General features: G+C 44.2%; 1 protein-coding gene across 1 annotated transcript in view; it reads left to right on the top strand.

The window, feature by feature from the left end:
• LOC135901683 (26S proteasome non-ATPase regulatory subunit 13-like) overlaps positions 1-19,581 on the top strand; it is a 100,377-nt gene extending 80,796 nt beyond the window's left edge. Inside the window, exons 11-12 of the mRNA XM_065431528.1 lie at positions 7,725-7,841; positions 19,441-19,581. Coding sequence (XP_065287600.1) covers positions 7,725-7,841; positions 19,441-19,539 — 216 coding nt within the window. The 3' untranslated portion in view covers positions 19,540-19,581. The remainder of the gene's footprint in view (positions 1-7,724; positions 7,842-19,440) is intronic.
• Positions 19,582-20,935: the final 1,354 nt, after the last annotated feature.

Raw genomic sequence — 20,935 nt, 5'->3', positions numbered from 1 at the left:
TGTGTCTTACCAGTACTCACCTACGGGGCAGAAACCTGGAGGCTTACGAAAAGAGTTCTACTCAAATTGAGAACGACGCAACGAGCTATGGAAAGAAGAATGATAGGTGTAACGTTAAGGGATAAGAAAAGAGCAGATTGGGTCAGGGAACAAACACGAGTTAATGACATCTTAGTTGAAATCAAGAAAAAGAAATGGGCATGGGCAGGACATGTAATAAGGAGGGTAGATAACCGATGGTCATTAAGGGTTACGGACTGGATCCCAAGGGAAGGGAAGCGTAGCAGGGGGCGGCAGAAAGTTAGGTGGGCGGATGAGATTAAGAAGTTTGCAGGGACGGCATGGCCACAATTAGTACATGACCCGGGTTGTTGGAGAACTATGGGAGAGGCCTTTGCCCTGCAGTGGGCGTAACCAGGCTGATGATGATGATGATGAGATTGGGAAAAAACGTCTGCCTTTAACGATGGCTGGTCTTCGGAGAGCCCGCGCGCAACCACGAACTTCGTCGTTCTCGCCTTAAGGGTCCCGTGTCAACACGTGCAAACCTATTTCGCGTCAATGTAACAACAATGAACTGGAACAGCAAGTTGAAGAAAAAAATATTTGCATCATGGTATAATACATATTGAATGCAATGTTTCAGAAATAACTTGTAAAGAGCTTCCTCCTTGCACCAGAGCAGTAAGTTACTGCTCCAAAGCATTCTTTTCTTGCTTCAAACAGCAAATTTTTCTGCTCTGAAAGCATATATTTCTTCCCCAAACTATGATTTTTTCTGGTCCAAAAATTGTTCCAAAAGACCAAGTGCCGCATCCATCACTGTGGTTTTCTTCTGGACATTGGAAACCAACATGAAAACATCGATGTCATCCACGATGCTGCATTTTACCAGGACCCCAACATTCTGTTCGCCCGGGACGGACTAGACCCCAATTTTTATGGCATCAAGGTAATTGCTAACAACATCAAGTACAGGCTCAGTAACTCATTTAAAGGGACACTAAAGGTTACCAGAAAGTAAAGTAAAGTGGTAGAGCAATGTTCTAGAACATCTAAGGCGTCAATATAATCGTGAACAAAGCTTTAGTAACCGAGGAATTGAAGTAAATGCATGACACAATTTGAGACCCCCCAGCAACATTCTGGTACTAGCCCGATGACGAAAGCACTCCTCATAATTTGTGTTACTAATACTCAACTACTCGTATTAAAGATATCATTTCATTCGATTATAGATGGAAGAAAATGCTACTTGTCTACGTCTATTCGATTCTAAGAAAAAATAACATATTGACGTTACCCTTCAGTAGTATGGGTGGTCGAAAGGTTTCGTTTTCGCTCGACTCTGCGCCGCGCACGCTTTGGAGTTTCAGTAGCTTCGTTATTGCGTCGTGTTGTGCAGGTTCTGCTGGCTCATGAAACTTTCATTTGGAACCAGCAGCGAGAATGCCACGTCCATGTGATGTTGTGGGAAGCCCTCGTTGCTTTCCCGCTCCGGAGAGCCGGTGTTGAGGCTGCCATCGTAGTACGCAACGACGCCGGCAGTGCGAGCCCTCAGTAGCAGGTCGCGCTCGTCAGTGCTCAAATCACTGTTGTTGAGCCCAGCATCGTGAGCCAATCTGTCGTTGTCAGGGTCCATTGCGACAAGCGTCGAAGTTTGCGTCATAGAATAAAGTACCAGCTTATGGTCGTGTGTTTCTCCTTCCGCTAGCCACCATACTGCGGGCTCCCGCTTTCGCTCTGCTGTCGGCTCTGTCTTGGCTCTGTTTCTGGCCGCGCGTTTGCATTTTGCGCAGAAAAGCCGTAGCGCCGTCTGCGGACGCCTTTCTACTCACCGATGGCGCAACGTCACTATGAGACCATGATGTCAGTACTCCTCAATCGGAGGTCGGGCGATTTGAACATCGCTAGAGGTACGCGGACGCTTCAGAACGCATTTTCTCTTAAAATAAGTCTCTCCTTGGCACGAAACAAGCGTTTTGAGGTTTTTGGGATGGTATTTCAACAGTCCACGTTGTCTTAATAGTAACCTTTAGTGTCCCTTTAAACCAACACAACCACCAACACCAGTAAAGCCCTCGTCCCAGTTATCTCCAAAACAGAAACACATGCCTGAAATCGTCAGCAGCAGCTCATATGCATGTTCCACCAAAGCTAGAACCCAAGAAGCACAGACGGTTGAAGCAACACCATCTGAGCAGCACCTGCTCATGTGGATGCCCTCAGCCACCCACGAAGCCTTCACGCAAGCAGCTGCAGACACTAATAAGCAGGCAGATACAGGCCTCGATAACAAAATAAGCATAGAAAAACCACCTCAAGATGTTTTGCCCCAGAGGTCTGTCCAAACTAAATAGAAATGACTACCACACACTAAGCATAGCATACTCAACAACAAATCTCACCCTTTTCTCCAATCCCATAAACTCGCTGCCAAGCAAACAAACTACAGATCTCACCTATATCCTAAAAAGCCTTAGAATTAAGGTTAGATGTGTCCTCGGCTCTTTACCTGCCAGGCTATTATTCAAATGGAATGCTGTCCTAGAAAATGCATCGCTCTCTTTAATTAATATTCTGGAAAAACGCTGCAAGGAACAACTTATGATAATTACTAATAAGCTCAACAGCATAATTTATCATAACTGAAAAAAAAAGAGAACTTGAACAATTTGTTAAAACTAGGGAGGAAAACCTACTAGTTAAATGCCAGCACAAAGGTATTGGAGCAGCAGATCCACCCAAGAAAACTAATATGACCCCTATAGCACATAGCTCTACCGATAATGCTACAAGCGAGCATCCAGCGCACTGCAGCAACGTAGTAGACATATCACAGAGTCTAACCCCCATGAAGTGGATCTCATGAAATGTGGTCTAATGCCTTGTTCCACGAACAACACAGTAAACCAATACGAACTGCACAGAGATATAACAGAGTTATCAAGATGCATACGCATCAAGGAATTCTTTTTTGATAGGCGAGACATAGGAAAACAGGATAGAAACTCTTAGACCACCTAGCACGTGGACACCAGAAGCTGAACGGTGCCTAGACTTTGATTTATGCATAGCGCTAATCTCAAAGGAAATTCTAGAGTCAACGTGGCATTGCCGCAAATGCGAAAATTTGTCCTCCATCCAGCACCAAAATCTTAACGAACTCGCGGAAAGAAATTATATTGTTATGAGCCACTTGTCCTGTAGATGAAAGAGACGTTTCGTTTACAAACACTGGCACATACCCACTAAGATGTTGCATAGCAGAAGAAAAAGCAGACGAGCTGTGCCCCAGCCTGCCATCTTTGTTGTTGTGCCACTCGCTACCACTGTGTAAATATTCTAGATAAACCCTTCTTCACATCTCCCCGTAACATTTTTTGGGGAAGTGGCGGCCTCACAACTAAAGGTTTATTTGAGAAGCAGCAACGGATGCCCATAAGTAATGCAGGATCTAGTTCGCTGACTTGTCTCCCCCTGTAAGTTAACGAGACAAATATTACATAACGATTGAAGCAGCCATGTTAAATGACTCACCAGTATTGCCATCTTCAGTTGCAACAGAATCCGGCTCCTGTTTCGATGCAGACATTTTCCACATTGTTCACGACCGAAACCTAGCTTTCGGGCTTGCATCTCCACGTGCAAGCGTGTCAGTTTGCCTGAAGTTAAAATAATGTGAGATAACGAAGTGCAATAAACTGGTTTTAGCATTTAGCATAAAATAAGTAGCCAATTTAAGTGTACGAGCCAATGAATCCATGCTTGCCATGCATGCGAGAATACCGGTAAACATTTTAAATCCAGGTCAGAGGTCAAGTGAAAGGTTGATGGTGCTGAACGTTATTTTGCCTTTATAACAACAAAAAACTACAAACTTACTAATGAAAAGTACAATGTATAATTAGGAATGATAACTTTGTGCTCTTTGGCATATATAAAAGCGCTTCAATAAGTGCGTGAGGAAGTGTAGGCTAAAATTGCACCTACTACTGCGTTTCTAGCGCAGTGGTAGGGCTCATGCATGAAGACTTCAAACTGCTATACTATGCTTGTTTTATTAGCAGTGCCACACGGTCAATTTTTCTTCCCTCTGTGGCCATTTGTTGAACTTGAGAGTATGCCACCCCTGATAGTGCCCTACTGCTATAGTGCCAATATTCGGGACTCCAACAACTGATGTTATAAGCAGTCTATACTGTATTTCAAGGAACACAAAAAATTGTGTTTGAGGGTAGCCTTCCCCCTTAAAGCAAATAGCTTTGTTTGGCTCTTTAGCCTATTTTTGTAGTCAGTGGGTGGCAGTCAGTGGTGGACGGACTTTCACAAACATTAATACAAAGGTTGCATGCCCTGGCACGATCCAGTTGCAGGGTGCATTTGTAGCCGAATGCCTACTATTGTAGTTTAAATGGCCCCTCACCAGGTTTGGTCATTTTGAGCAGACAAGCGCAGAGCATACAATGCACACCACAATCGTGTTTGCAAAGAATTACAGCACCACGTGCTGCGGAAAGGCCGAAATTTCAATCCAAACTCTGTTTCCCTCTTCACTCGCGGCAAATCCGCGCGGAGAAGGACGGGGATGTAGTCGGGCTCCTGCACCTGAGTAATTGTGTCCGCAGTGTGACGTAGCTCGTGATGACACGCGACTTTGAGAATTATTCAAGGCAACATCTGTTATCTGTGCAGTCTGTTGCTTGAATTGACAAATTGAAGTTTAGAAAAATAACAAAACACACAAACAGAATGTCTGCGTATTTCTTTTCGTTTTACTTCACACCGAAGCAAGAGAGATGTACTTCTGCTTCGTCTGCTTGTTCCCACGGTCGTGTTGTCCTGTGCGCAGGTACCGAAACTATGCCATTTTCTACGATGTTCCTGCATGTGATCACACTCTGCGATTCACTTGTTCTGCCTCAGTATTTGTGTAGCACTGAATTATACCGCTAGTCATGTTTTCTTGTGCACAGCATGCAAAATCGTGTGCTGCGTGAACGAGACAACAGATTGCATGTGGCGCGGTCAGCGGAAAGGCGTAGCGCAGGGAAAAAAAAGCGAGGAGAAAAATAATGAAGGCAGGGCCTGCGAAGTATGGGTCACGCGATCCTCGAGGTCTGGTACGGGCGAACACAGGGAAGGCATTTCGCTTGCGAAGGCTAGAAGGGGTAAGTGGAGAGAGCACCTTGCTTGGTAGTAGAGCCCACCTGCTGAAATCATGGGTTCGCGGCACGAAAATAATTCTATCTTGGCTATTAATGAGCCGATTTGAAAATTTTTTTCGACAGAACGTTCCCTAGAGGACACGTAACAAATTCCAGTGAACAACCAAAATTTTCTATGGGGCCTGGTGAGGGGCCCTTTGAGGCAAGAGCTTTAGGGCGCAGATTTTCTCCCGATGCCCTCTCCTCCTATGGCAGGAGATGACAGTCCATGCTCACACCGCTAAAGACAACGGACACGTGGCACATTAGCTTATATGTAAAGCCTGTACCAGCACCACACACATGCTTTTTAACAGCTCTATTCTTCAGGGAAATATGCAATGAAACAACATTGTATAATGTTGTACATGTAGATGCTGTTGTAGATGCTGCTTTAGCAGCTGCAGACCAATGAATAAGGACATATCTTTTTTTATTTAATGTGTCAGCGACACGTTGATTTATTGTAAAATATCTCTTTGGCAGTTGTGCACAAGTTTCTGTGCATGATTGGATGGAGCACATGCAGAGCGAGCCCAAGCTGTCAGGCACAGGGTTGTCATCTCAAGGTGGCAACAGAGCCATGCTTTCATGAAGGTTGCTGTGGGTACATTGAACTGCTTCAGCTGACTGTATTGTGGGTTCATGTTGTGCTCGACTACGATCTGGAGCGGTATTCTCCTTGGTCAATCACTTTGGGCGATGCTAGAATGGCACCCTGGTTATACAAATTTCTCAGGGCCATGCTAAAGCATCGTATAATTCGGGTATTATGTAATATGACCAAAATAAATTCTGCCTATAATGCATGGTTTTGCACAAAAGAGTTGCGAGGAGCTTCGGTTTAAACTATAAACTAATACTCTGCAGGACTCTGAAACCAAAACCACTCAAAATGTTCTCAGTTTCAAGTGGGTCATTGCATGAGACGGGACATGTATAATTGCATGTTGTATAATGGAGGTTTTGAACGCATTGTCCTCACTGGGACTGCTCAATTACATCGTAAAACCCAGCATGTCACAGAGTCGGCGGACGTATAACCGGGGTTCTACTGCACCAGTTTCGCACGGCTCGGCTTCAGATAGGTGGGCGCGTACAGCCGCCAGTGTTTCTGGCACTGTGCCAAGCTCGCTCTCTGTGCGCAGTGCCAGGGATGGCCCCGTGCCTCAACAAGTTTGCCACGACAGGATGATGGTTCCAGCAGGCAGAGACGCGAGCACTTAGAAAAAAGAAACGTACTGGACATGCGACTTAGGTTTATGTATTATTAAATTCTGTAGATTGGCGCCACGCATGCATAAACAAGTAGTAGATTGTTAAGCGTGGTATCTTTAAAGATAGATTTCAAAATTCAAGTTTCATGTTAATGAGTTGGGCCGAAAGTTTGCTCACACATAATTTGAAGTGAAATTGAAGAGCAATGTGGAGTGGTTTCATCCCATTTTCTCACTTTAATTCTCATCACGTCGATTTGCATAAGAAAAGAAAATAGGCTGCTATTGGTGGCGCCCAGAAGTGTGTGATGCAGTCAGGCCACCTCACATGTAGTGCAGCGGCAGACAGGCACGAGCTTCAAATTGAACTTGCCTCATGCTGAAGCTCTCGTTAACCTTAACCGAGGAAGTGCAAGAGTGGGGTTGTAGCCTGGCAAGGAAACATGAATTCAGCATCGCCAGTCGGGCTCTAGTGTATACAGGAATATGTTTATCTCGTTCAACTACTCACAGGAGACCCTGATCGTGAGAAGTAAATTTGCAGAAGAATAAAAATGCATTGGAGTGCATACAGCAGTCATTACCAAATCCTGACTGGGAGCTTACCACTCTCATTGAAAAGAAAAGTGTACAATTATTGCATTCTACCGGTGATAACATATGGGGCAGAAACTTGGAGGTTAACAAAGAAGCTCAAAGAAAGGCCACGTAAGGAGTGATGGAACGAAAAATGTTAAGCGTAACGTGAAGAGACAAACGGATCAGAGAGCAAATGAGGATAGCCAATATTCTAGTTGGCATTAAGAGAAAAGAAAGTTGCAGTCTCTAAATAGAAAAATTCGTCGCTAAACAGACACAAAGTTGCTAAATCTAGCAACAAAATCACTAAACTAGCAGCACTGCCTGGCAGTTGCCTGAACTGGGGCTACGAGCTAATGAGCATTGCATATGCAGCATCTTAGGCAGCTCTGGACAGTCCAGGATGACAAATCAGAGACCCAGTGGCTTTAGCCTGTGGAAAGAAATGGGAAAACGGAGGGTGCACATGTAGGAACTGGTCTGAAATGGGGGAAGGCGAAGCAGGCAGGTGCTGTTCCACATCATTTCATGCCGTGTACACAAGAATTCTTTCTGGGGTGCACATGCCTGATGTGTCACCTGCTCTGCCCACCTATCACCTGTTACAGAAAAGGGGGAGAGTTGCCTGTTGTGCTTCTGACTTGTGTCATATGACCGTTCTCATTGGAGCAAGGCCGCAACGTGTTTGTCAGTGTCTGACCAGCGTTGACGTGCGATGCAGGTGGAGGTGCTGGTGATGAAGGCTCTGTCCCTAGGCCTAGTGCGAGGCACCATTGACCAGGTGGATGGACAGGTGCACATGCAGTGGGTGCAGCCACGTGTGCTTTCACGCGACCAGGTAAGGGCGTCTGTGGCAGGTGTGTCGCCTTCTCAACAGAATGCTGCTTGCACATATGCTTGCATGCAACTTGATCAATCAGTATTTAGTGAGTTGTCATAATGTCACTACAGATTGACAAAAGTACAGTTTTCGACCGATCTTTATGTCTAGGCGGACACTGGAAAATAATTTAAAAAATGCGCAGCACGAAAGTCCCGTCATGTAGACAAAAAAAATGTTTATAGGCCACTTGCGTGGATTTGTACAAGAGACATGTCGTCCCCATAAACACTTGCATGAGCATTACTACATTTGTGGTATCCACCACCGACGATTATGGGCAGTCATCATCATTGTTGAAACCACTTTCTGGCTGTGGAAGAACTTCACACACTATTTCATCGTACATGAGCTATGCACATTGGTTTGTCTGCCCTTGCCAAGTCTTCAAATGTTACCGTGACAGGAATGTCCATTCCGCTACTTCACAAGTCACACATCAGGGCATCCTCGCCATTTGCCCTCATGATGGTGTCTGGGTTCTCAGCCGTGGGCGCTACCAGACCGCCAGAAATCTTGGCAGAACCTATTTCACAATGAATGCCGATGTTGATGCATCGTTGCGTTGCCAAATTCTTCACTTCTATGTTGCTTCTCATGCAATGCATGCTCTGATCCACTTGCTTCATTTCCTTCTCCACACTGCACTGGCCTTTTCTCACTTGTTCCATTTCCTGTTGCCGAAGTTTGCCTCTTGTTTTCTTTGTGTTTCTGGGTCATTCTGGAAGACTGGCCAGGTATGTCCATATGCCAAGTTGCACATACACAGTGGCACACATTTTCTTTTTAGGCTCATTCCCAGTGGCCAATGTTGGTGGGAAATAGGTTTGATACAGATTAACATACTGAAAAGTGTGCTCCCAAAGAATCGCATTAGGACTTGTGTGCGTCAGCTAGGGGTGTGTGAATACTCGAATATTACCGAATAGAATATCTAGTATTCGATTTTTTAAATATTTGATATAGAGAACTGCACAGTGCCACATGTCGCGGCCGCTGCACAACACTCCCCCCGCCCCCTTGTGCTTGATGCTGCCCAAACGAGCACCTTGCTTCATTTTCAACGCTAAAGCAGTGCCGAGCAGGCTGTGGGCGGACAGGATGGCCCCGGCTCACGTGGTACCGGACTTGGTCACTGCAAGTGCTCCCCAACATCGGTCCGATGCGGGGATTGCACACACGGTGCCCGAACGCAGCAATTCGCAGAGCAGTGCAGCGTCTGTTGGGGCCGCCTCTACAATGTTCACCCTGGTCGACAGGACCGATGGAAATGATAATGCGATGCGGGCAGAGGGAATAGTAACAATAGCAGCACGTCCTAATGTGCAAGAGCATGCGCAATGTTTGAGTCGATCAGCGTCCAACATAGAGACTGTGTTGGACACGTGGTGACAAACTTAATCCCGCTTCCACTGTCAATCTAACTGGCCCATGTGTCATGTGTAAGAGGCATGGGACACAAAAAGAAAAGAGGGCGATGTGCGCGACCGGTCCGAACGGCACGAGCCCTCGAGGCGTGTGACCCGAGGTGCGATCGGAGGAGAAGCGGCGCCAAGCTGGGATTATCGACGTAGCTCTGGGCCAAGAAGGTTGGAGTGCCAGCTTCGCACTGGCGACGGGACCCATGGAGGTTCGGACTGTCCCGTGACACTGGCTACCCAGGGTGTGGCCGTCGACCTCGGCGACGTTCGAGCGAGGCTCCCTGGACCTGCTGCAGCCTCCCACGGCAGTGCCGTGCACTCCAGGAATTGGATCCCCCTTCTTCGGCAGACTAGCATGGACGGTAGTCCCCGGGGCGTCCTGCCGGCACTAGAAGAGGTAGCGGCGGAGCCCGGTGTTAGGCCTAGCCAGGCAGGCCGGAGTGCCATGTCACCGCCATAGTTCGGGACACCGGCATCCGAGACAGAGGAGCTGGCCGGTCGATGCCACGACAACAAAGCTTGCAAGTCGCCAGGAGCACCGACTGGGATCAAGAGCCGACGCACCGTCCGTCGATTAATTACCATTAATTAACATTAATATAGCCTCTGTAATCGATTGATTACAGAGGTTATATTAATGTGATGCCACCTAACGAGAGAAAAAAAGAAACGTGGTTGTTTCCGAGGTTAACATACATTCTTGCGTTTCCAGACTCTCAAACGTGGCGCTAACTCTGTGTTAGAGCAAAGTGGGGAAAAGGCATAGAGTTTCTATGCTCTATGGGAAAAGGTGAGGCAGTGAATTTGTGAAAGTGGGTGCATACCATGGAGTTACTATACTGGTGCATACCGAACCCCACAACTATGAAACCACCATTATCATCATCATGATCATGACCAACCTATTTTTATGTGCACTGCAGCACGGAGGCCTCTATGGAGGCCTCTCCCAGCGATCTCCAATTACCCCTGTCTGGAAGATACTATACTCTAAAGCTTTCAGGTACTAACTACCATCTGACACCTTTGAATAGGCCATCGGAGGGCTTCACTGTTTTTAAATTCGTGTTTGACAATGGCTCTCTGGATCCCCGGGTTTTTCAAAAGTATCGCTAAGAATCTCGGGGTCAATTTTTGTACTATTCCCTGGAAGCTACAATACTTCAACAGAGTATTAATATAAGCGCTGGATTTGTGGGCTCATAAACTGAGTGCGAAAATTGAAATTAAAAAATCTACTGATTTCTACTGATATTTTGCGAAAAAATCTACTATTTTTTAATGTGTCGTGGCAACACTGTTCGGACAGCATTTCACCGTTTTGAGCTTGTTTGTTTAATTTGCCTTCCAGGCAGCATTTTGCTGGCTCCAAGAAGTCTTTCTTGTGAACTTATCAACAGGCCGCATCAAATGGCACCAACGGTGCCCTCGCAGTCGAACTCGGAATGAGTCTTGAGTCTCAGTCTGACTCTGCTAGTTTCTTTTTCACATGAAGTAGTACCAGGGTGTCTACCAACCAAAAACCGGCAATTATCAGGGATTTTGAGTAGCCTGGAAAAAGTCAGAGAAAACTCAGGGAATTTGTGCTTCTATCAGGGAAAATTTGCTGTTAACTTATTGAAAGGGAACCCAAAGTCACGGCAATGCTGGCCCGAGTAACAGAGAGGAATCGTAGCGAATGGTCTTTTACGCCGCGTCGTCTGCTGGAGGAGTTGCCAGAGTACAGTCAACGAGCGACTTTCGGGATGCCAGACAATCTGGACGGCTTCACGGCACCAGTACGTACCACATAGGGTCAATGTATAAGAAAGCTGAAATTTCGGACGCAAGAACCCTTCGCCTTCCGATTTTCCGGACTTTTTCCCGTGACTGCAGGCCCGAAATGGCATTAATAAAAGCCACAACCACCGTCATTTAGATAACCTCGCCGCCTCGAACCGGCACAATCACACGCAGATCCGCTGGCTGCCGTAGCCACCACCGCGGTAATGCTAGACCTAGCTTAAGCTCCTTGCCGTTCTGTACCGTGTTTTCCATTGAAAGAATTCGCAGCTGTCAATAATGGCACCAACACCGCCTTTGTGGTCATCGCGACTGGCTTCGAAGTTCGGAAAGGATGGTGCATTGCATAATGCTGGTTTCCGAAAGTTAGCTTCACCGCATCACAGAAGTGTTACGCTGTGAAGCATACCAAATACGGGAAGGGGCAACTGTTACGAGACACAGTATGTATTCCTTAATTATACACGCGTACACCAGCCATCTTGTCACAGTATGCGCACCGATATACCTAATGAGTGCAGGCCTTCAGAACTTTTTCGGGCGTGCCTGTGGCGATTTCAACCCTTAAGGGCTGTAAAAGACATGCATTCATTTTTTTGACGTTTTGTCGGTCCCTGGGGAGTCCGAAAAATCGGACGCTGACTGCACAATTGTCCAAGAAGATGCTTCAAATAGTTCGTGTGGCTAATGTGCAGCCTAAAGAGAACAAGAAGAAAAAGGACCTACGCATTGAGAAATGAATGGGGAAGGAAGCACACTGCCAATTTTTTTAGGGAGCTTGCACTCTAAAAGCAGTGTTGGCTGACACGGAGATGCAGGTGTCTTTCATCCAAGTAAAAAAAAAAAATCTTTAAAGCAGTGAAACGCAGTACTGAGGCATTGTGCGCGGGCTGAGTATCTCAGGACAGTTGAGGTTGACTTACCACCTGTTGCGAGACAATCTTACTTCTGATAAATTTCGTGCCTCATACCAATTAGCTTGCTATTGATCGATAGAAATAGCTCATGTACGAAAATATTCTGTATGCATCTTCTTTTTTATTTGTAGTTGAAAATGTTCGACTCAGTTTGCAATGGGTTTTACTATTTCCTTTCGAAGATATTTTGTTCTCTGTGCATTTTACTAGCACCTCCCTTCTGTTTTCTTTTGAATAAAATAAACACTACCCCTTAGTATTCAAACTGGATTAAGTTGCCTTTTTTATTTTTTTTAACATGCTTACTAGAGAGTGACACCATCGGGGCGACATGATGTAGGGAGCACAATGCCTTGGCGGGCTAGTTGGTGTGAATCCATGAATACTTTGTTTAGGGCAAAACAACAGACACAAAAAAGACGACAGGACAATGCGCTACTCTCAACTTACATCATTTTATTGCGTCACTCCTTTATAGACCCCTCAAACTGGAGGAACATGCGCAGTGAGCACCATGCGGTGGAGCCACCAACATCCCATCCCAAGAGCGCACTCACGCGACAGAATCCAAAAAACCAAATTCAGCGCTGTACAAGGTTAAGGAAGGCACACTAATGCATTGTGACCCCAATGACTGAATGAAAAATGCCTCCGATAACTCTCGGGCGGTGGTGTCACCAACATCCGAGGATCGGATGTTGGTGGCTCCACCGTATGGTGCTCACTGCGCATGTTCCTCTAGTTTGAGCGGTCTATAAAAGAGTGACGCAATAAAATGATGTCAGTTGAGAGTAGCGCCTTGTCCTGTCGTCTTCCTTGTGTCTGTTGTTTTGTGCTAAACAAAGTATACATGATGTAGGGAGCCCGTCTTGACATAAAACAAAGTTCTGTGTCACTCAGGAAATATTGCAAAGGCACTCAGGAAAAACCTGGAAAACTCAGGAAACTTAGAAATTTCAACTTGGTAGACACCCCGAGTACTTAACAGCACAACATTAGATCAAATGTGCAAGTGTTTCACAAAGCAATGCCTAGAAATAAACCACTGGCAAGATTGCCAGCAACGATCCGACGGCATTTCATCTCGTGGACAAAAAGCAAACACCGGTCAGCGAGGCAGCTCAGGTGGCTTGCAAGTACTGCATTTTGTTTGCTATCCACACCGACAAAACCAAAAAAATCAGTTCGTTTAAGTCCACTTAATGGTGTTGTCAAAGATAAGCACACTATGACGAGATGTGGCCAGATCGCTGGTGCTGTCTGTCGTCATTATTGTGGCGGTCAGCGAGATATGCCTACAGTCTTGTTTGGCCGTATTTCAATGTGGGCAAGATGCAAGAACATGCATTCGATGCGTGTCAAAGAAGCCCAGGTAGTCAAAATCAATATGGAGTTCCACACTACCGTGTCCCTCATAATCAAATCGTGGCTCTGGCACCTTGCCATCCCCCCCCCGCAAGAAAATGCGCAATCGTGAATGTGAGCGTAACCTATACAATGGCACTATCGGGCCTAGAATACTATACAATACATTGACTGTGCCTATCGTTTGCAAATAGGGCTAGGTCTACATGCTGTAGCTGCGATAAAAGTCTGTGAGGGTGAGTTGCGAAGAAGAGTGGTTTGATGCGCGACCCCTTCTCGGGCATGCAAATTATGTATTCCCAATTCGAAGCAGGTGCGGGTCGGTGCAGGCCTAGCACAATACCTTCCATAAACTAGAATTTTGTGCAGCATGTAGCAGGATTTCCTTCATGGCGCAGTTTGGCACAATTGGTGCAGCACTTCCATCACTGAAATCATTGAGCTTACTTGTCCCTAATGCAAGAGCTAGGATTGACTCTTGATTGTTGTATAAGTAGCCTGTGCTTGTTTGCGATCCTGGGAAGTACTGTTGTCAGGGTGATTTCTGCATTTGGGTCTGTTGGTGTGCAAATCATTTATGAGCATTTTCATGGCCTTATTTGTGTTGTCACAGGTGTCATGGTTAAGGTCTTTAGAATGATGATTTGCCCTGTGCTCCAGAGCCTTCACATGCAGATCTGACTTGAGCCTTTGCAGTCCTTGCATCAGCCTACAGCGTTAGCATAAAACTGGCAGAAATACAGGCGTACTTGGTTGCACGTAAGCTGAAGTGCATGCAGCAACGAATCGACTATTTACCTATTCTTTGCACAAGGGCCTTAACATGTAAATAAAATGATCTTTTTTGGATTCATTCATTTTTTTCCAGACGTTTGATATTTGATATTATTTAGGTTCCCCGTGGAGTCCGAATTATTGGTCGTCAATTGTACCTTAACTACATTAACAAACCTTGTGTATTTTAATGTGGTGATTCCAAACATTTTGTCTTAAGTCAAGTAGCTTGTGACATTGTACAAATTTGGTTCATCTTGGAGGAAAATTAGCATCTAGACAAGAAAGCCGAACTTGGTGGTTAGGATATGGAAATAAACTACAATGCATTAAGGTATCCCAGGTCAATTTGAACTAGAGTTAGAGCCCACCAAAGTTACCTAAGAAGATGTCATCTTGACATGTGAAACTGTGACTCACAAAAAAAAAATTCTGAAGAAATATAATACACTAAAATTGGGGTTTGTGCACAATCTATGCATTAATTTCTTAAGTAAAGAAATTGTTAGAATAGCTGAAATATAACATAAGCTCCACCTTTCAATAGGGGCGAAATGCGAAAGCACCCGTTGGGGTACTTAAAGGGGGGACATGGGTTCTTGACATAACTTTGTTATTTCTTGATCAAATCTGGTAAAACTGCATGTGCTCATTCATTGTATTGTGTTTATTTTAAATATCTTAATATATTTTGCATATACATGGTAGTTGCTCAGATAATTAATAATTACCTTTTATGGTTTGTTGAAACACTTAAAATTTACCTGCAAAAGGGAAACTTGCAAACAACATATAGTTGGATACTAGAGTGCGTAAGAATAGCATTGCTGGAAATAGATTTGAAGTTGAGATTTGAAGTATTTGTCATCTTACAGCCCATTAAAATTCTGCATTCACAGTATCAATAATAAGAGCAAGTGTAAATATAAATAAAAAGAATTTGGAGCTGAAAATAAAAACAAATCTGCTGTCAGCGTTGCATTCTCAATGCTTTTAGCTTTGTGCTGCAAAAGAAATAATAGCTCTAGCTCTCCTAGATCCAAAGATATAGATACAGCAAACAAGCAAAGTGACCAAAAATCATATCTTGAGAAAAATGATGAAAAGAAAAACTTAGCTCTGTGCAATGCTGAGGCATTGATATTTACATATTTGCATTCAGAGTCGACTCATAAGCCTCGTAGTAATCTGCTTGCTGCACTTCAAGCTTAATGCATTTATATATATATATATATATATATATATATATATATATATATATATATATATATATATGTATATATATATAAAATACAGGTGGATTAGTGTTGCCACAAACAGGCGAGCAAGAAGGTTGTGTTGTGCAAAACAGACTGCTTGATTTATTCAGGAATATAATGAAGTATTTACAGGTTACCAGTTAGCAGGCTAGTATGCCCCTAGTCGATGATCATCGGCCTTATATCATCGACCTTAGTGAGATTAGAAGAACACGTTGAGGCCTATACATTGCTGAATAACGGACATGTCCTCTGCTATAGAGGTGTCCTAGATAAGCAATACGGGGTAGGATTCATAATCCATAAGGACATAGCAAGCAACATTGACGAATTCTACAGCATTAACGAGAAGGTAGCAGTAGTCGTAATCAAACAGGTAATCAAACAGACAGGTATAGATTAAAGTTAGTAGAAGCCTATGCTCCAACATCCAGTCATGATGATGAGGAAATATATCAGTTTTATGAATATGAATTAGCGATGGGAAAAGTGCAAACGCGGTGTACAGTGGTAATGGGGGACTTCAATGCAAAAGTAGGGGAATATCAGGCGGGTGAACAGGCAATTGGCGTCGATGATGTCAATTCTAGAAACGCTAGAGGAGAGATGCTGGTAAAATTTGCAGAAAGGAATAAGTTTCGCATAATGAACACCTTTTTCAGGAAGCGTAACAACAGAAAGTAGACCTCGAAAAGCTCTAATAGGGAAACAAGAAATGAAATTGACTTCATACTTTCTGCTGATCCCAGCATAGTTATGCAGGATGTAGAAGTGATAGGTAGGGTGAAGTGCAGTGATCATAGGTTAGTGAGGGTTAGGATTCACCTCAATTTGAAGACAGAAAGAGCAAAACTGGTCAAGAAGAAACAGGTCAACCTAGAGGCAGTAAGGGTAAAAGCAAGCAAATTCAGACTGGTACTTGCAAACAAATATGCAGCCTTAGGACAGAGAGATGAGGATGGCATAGAGCTAATGAATGAAACCGTAACTAGGCTGGCTTCAGAGGCAGCAATTGAAGTGGGAGGCAAGGCACCAAGGCAACCAGTAGGCAAGCTCTTGCCAGCAACAAAGGACCTAATAAAGAAATGACAAAAAATGAGTGCCCAACTCAAGAAATAAAATAGAATTTGCGGAACTGTCAAAACTGATCAACAAGGCCAAAATAAGTGATATTCGAAACTATAACGTGGGAAAGACTGAAGAAGCCGTAAAAAATGGATGCAGCCTGAAATAAGTGAGAAATAAACTTGGCATAGGACAAACCAATATGCATTGAAAGATAAGCAGGGTAATATCATCAGCAATCTCGAAGGTATAGTAAAAGCAGCGGAAGAATTCAATACTGACCTGTAGTGGAGTTGAGATACCTCAATTAGAAACAGTAATGAACAGGATGCAGAAACTCCTCCTATAACTAGCGATGCAGTCAGAAGGGCCTTGCTAGACATGAAACAAGGAAGTGTGGCAGGAGAAGATGGAATAGCAGTCGATTTAATCAAAGATGGAAGAGACATAATGCTTGGAAAACTGGCGGCTCTTTATACGAAGTGTCTATCGACTGCAAGGATCCCAGAAAACTGGAAGAATGCAAACATTATACTATTCCACAAAAAGGGAGACGTTAAAGAATTGAAAAATTATGAGCCCATTAGCTTACAGTATTATATAAACTATTTACCAAAATAATCTCCAATAGAATAAGGGCAACACTGGACTTTAGTCAACCAAGGGGAACAGGCTGGCTTCAGAAAGGCACTCTACAATGGAACGCATTTATGTCATTAATCAGGTTATCGAGAAGTCCACAGAGTGTATTAAGCCTCTCTGTATGGCTTTCATAGATTTCAAAAAGGCATATGATTCAGTAGAGATACCAAGAGTCATAGCGGCATCACATAATCAAGAAGTATAGAACACTTACGTAAATACCTTGGAAAATATCTACAGAGGTTCTACAGCTACTTTTAATTAGACCGAAGAAAAGCAGGAAGGTACCTGTAAAGAAAGGGGTCAGACAGGGAGACACAATCTCTCCGATGCTATTCACTGCGTGCTTGTAAGAAGTATTCAAGCTATTCAACTGGGAAGGCTTAGGAGTAAAGATTGGCGACTAATATCTCAGCAACCTTTGGTTTGCCGATGACATTGTTCTATTCAACAACAATGCAGACAAGTTACAACAAATGATTGAGGACCTTAACAGAGAGAGTGTAAGAGTAGGGTTGAAGATTAATATGCAGAAGAGAAAGATAATGATAAATAGCCAGGCAAAGAAACAAGAGTTGAAGATCGCCAGTCAGCCTCTAGAGTCTGTGAAGAGCATGTTGACCTAGGTCAATTAATCACAGGGATCTCTGATCATGCGAAGGAAATTCACAGAAGGAGAAAAATGGGTTGGATTGCATACAGCAAACATTGCCAGCTCCTGGCTGGAACTTGTGGAAATGCGTAACTCTCACGAGTCCCCTGATAAGTTGCTTACCCGCACAGCTCTCGTCTCCTGTAATCCGGCTTCGCCACGTGGCTTGGTGCCCATGGCAGTCGGTGTGGTTGAAGCGCATTGCAAGAGATGGCGTGAGTGTGGCTCTGCTAACGCCACCTAACAGCGGGGTTACTTCAGCGTGGAAAGGAGAAGGCTTTTCCTCTTTGGCTCCGCGTCGGCAAGCAACGCGGACGTTTCGCGCGTGTGCCGATCCATACTTCTACGAGTAAGACGGTCTTGCGCAGCGTCTTACGAGGCCGCAAAAACAGTCGAACCCACTTATAACAACATTCAAGTGTCACAAAAATTTCATTGTTATAACCGATAATTGTTATTACCAAATTGCATGGAAAAATCAAAATAAGGGGATGGCACTTCTTGTTGGGCTAGTTGGTAGCTGTTCATTATAAAATATAAAGACGTCAAATAAACGAACACACACAAGAGAAGAGAATGGGAGAGGGCGCCGTTCGCAAATGTTTTATTCCCAGAACGCAGGCACATATATACCGTCAGTCAACACATGCGCACAGAGCAAACTTTCACTCACGCATCTAATCAAACATTCATGACACACAACGCTCAAGAAACCTCATCTCAGCCTTATATAATGATATCGAAGTTTCGCTAACGCACAAGCTGCCTTTCTAGCCTATGTGATAGGCTTCAACCAGTTCCCTTGCTCTAGTATCATTACTTCAGGCAAGAATCCGCACATCTTAAAAACGTGGTTCACAAGATCGTGAGGGACAGGTCCCGATGTGCTTAGGAGAATTTGGGCCCTCTTTCATTTGCTCAACATTTCTTTCATGCTCCCTGACACGCTCATTAATACAACGCCCGGTCTAACCTATATAGGACCGACCACACGAAAGGGGGATCTCTTAGACAACCCCTTCGGCACACTTCATGAAAAGTCACCCATGTTTGGTTCCACAGCCTTTTTCAGTTTTTTTTTTCTTTTCTTTTGGCTACTACACTCGTGCGCGGGTGCTACATTCGCCGTGCATGGGCGCTACTGCACCCATGCATGGAGAATATGCAACACTAACGAGAAGTGAATGCGAGGGTTTGCCCAGAAGAGGGGTCTGGCTGAAAAGCTGGTTTGCAGCTTCAGTCAGTTTGAGGCTGCTGTCGTCGCTGCTAGGTCACCGCAGCATCAAACGAAAATAGGAGACTTTTGTCATACCAAGTGAATAAATACTGCATGTTTTTGCCCTTTTATTGCACTCTCCCTGAGTTCCGTTTTTGACAGGTAAGTGGGCGATCTCATGCTATCTCGGTTAAGCAGTACAACCACTTAGTACATACTTTTTTGGAGCTCCGGCCAACTACGGTTTAAAGAGGTTTCACTGTACTTGCTTAGTTGACTGAGTATTTCTGCAATTCAACAGAATACAAGAAATAGTGTGACTTGCTCCATACATGCACAACATGCATTTGGTGGCATATTTTTAAACCTTGCTAAAACCTTTAAACCGGCTAAAGTTTGCTTGGATGTCCTGCATGCATGCCTGTGTGTTGCCTTGTGTAGGTGATATTGTGGATGGTTCACAGATTGCAGGCATGAAGAAGCAACTGGATGCATGGAACGCAGATGTTGCCTCTATGGAGAAGCTGTTGGAAACCAAGGCGCACGAGATCATCTCCATGTGATGGGAAGGCTGGTGTGGTGTGAATAAAGGATTACTTTATTTATTTATCTTTATTCATTTAGGAATACCGCAGGCCCTAGAAGGCCCAGGCAGAAGGGGAAAGGTACGTACAAAAAAAAAAGAAAACTGAACAAATTGGTGAAGGAGTAGAAAAAGCTCAAGAAAAAATGTAATAGAAAGTACGAATGCATGATGAGTAAAGCACCTAAATAATGCAGAGGGTGGCAAATACACATTGAAGCACTGTTTTGCAAGCACAGTTTCGAAGCACTGGAAATATAATAGAGAAAAAGAGGAGTGCATAATTCAAAATTATTACAATGCGTAAATCAGTCCAATAACTACTACTTAGTACAGCTGCCAAGCCGACAGCGCCTTAACGCTGTTGTTGCTGATTGTTTTCATGTCGTTTTTTTCGCTGCTACTCCTACTCTCCGGTGATATAGAAACTAACCCTGGTCCGGATACTGCAGCTATCCTCGCTGAGCTAAAGAAGATATATACTGGCCAGTCCAAGCTTATTTCTGAAGTTCAAGATCTAAAATCTCAGTTATTAGCGACAGACAGAGATGTATCTGACCTCGGCAAACATATGGCCGAACTTGAGAGCCATTACGAAAGCTTTGTAACACTTAAAACAGATACAGAAGTTCTCAGCGCCGATGCAACTAAAGCTACTCGCTTAATTTCAAAACTAGAGGCACGTTTTGATGATGCAGAAAACCGAACGCGACAGAACAACTTGGTATTCTACGGACTCCCTGAAACTACACCTGAACCGTACGCACAATCAGAACAACTTATCATTAGACATTGCCGGGGGCATTTAGATATACACGTCGATGCAAAAGAGATAGAGCGCGCCCATTGTCTCGGACGTCATTCGAATAACAAACCCCGGCCAATAATAACAAAATTCACATTTTTCAAAACAAAAAAAACTGTCCTGTCGAGTGCCCGGAAACTAAAAGGTACCAATTATAGTATTGGCGAAGATTTTTCTCGTGCAGTTCGAATTGCTCTCAGCCACCTCGTGGCGTTTGCCAGAAAGCAATCTGCCCCATTTAATCTGCGCTACAAAACCCTGCACATCGGACCGAAGCGCTACGTGTTTGATAGCATATATGAAACTAAAAGAGAAGTGTTATAGCAATCCTCCGCCCGAAAAAATGTGATTACCCGCCCCCAAACCATACCAAGAAATAATCTTTCATTACCTGTCATATTCACAAACATTCGCAGTTTCCTACCTAAGCGTGAACTCGTGTCTAACATCATGATTTCTTAAAACAGCAGCATACTTATACTAACCGAAACGTGGCTTACCCCTGATGTCACTGATACAGAAGTACTTGCTGATTTGGCAGGTTTCCAAGTTTTCAGAAATGACCGCAGAT

The sequence above is a fragment of the Dermacentor albipictus genome, unplaced genomic scaffold (assembly GCF_038994185.2).
Source record: "Dermacentor albipictus isolate Rhodes 1998 colony unplaced genomic scaffold, USDA_Dalb.pri_finalv2 scaffold_16, whole genome shotgun sequence".
Taxonomy (NCBI): domain Eukaryota; kingdom Metazoa; phylum Arthropoda; class Arachnida; order Ixodida; family Ixodidae; genus Dermacentor; species Dermacentor albipictus.
The sequence above is the reverse complement of the archived record's forward strand: the minus strand, read 5'-3'. Positions and strand labels throughout refer to the sequence as shown.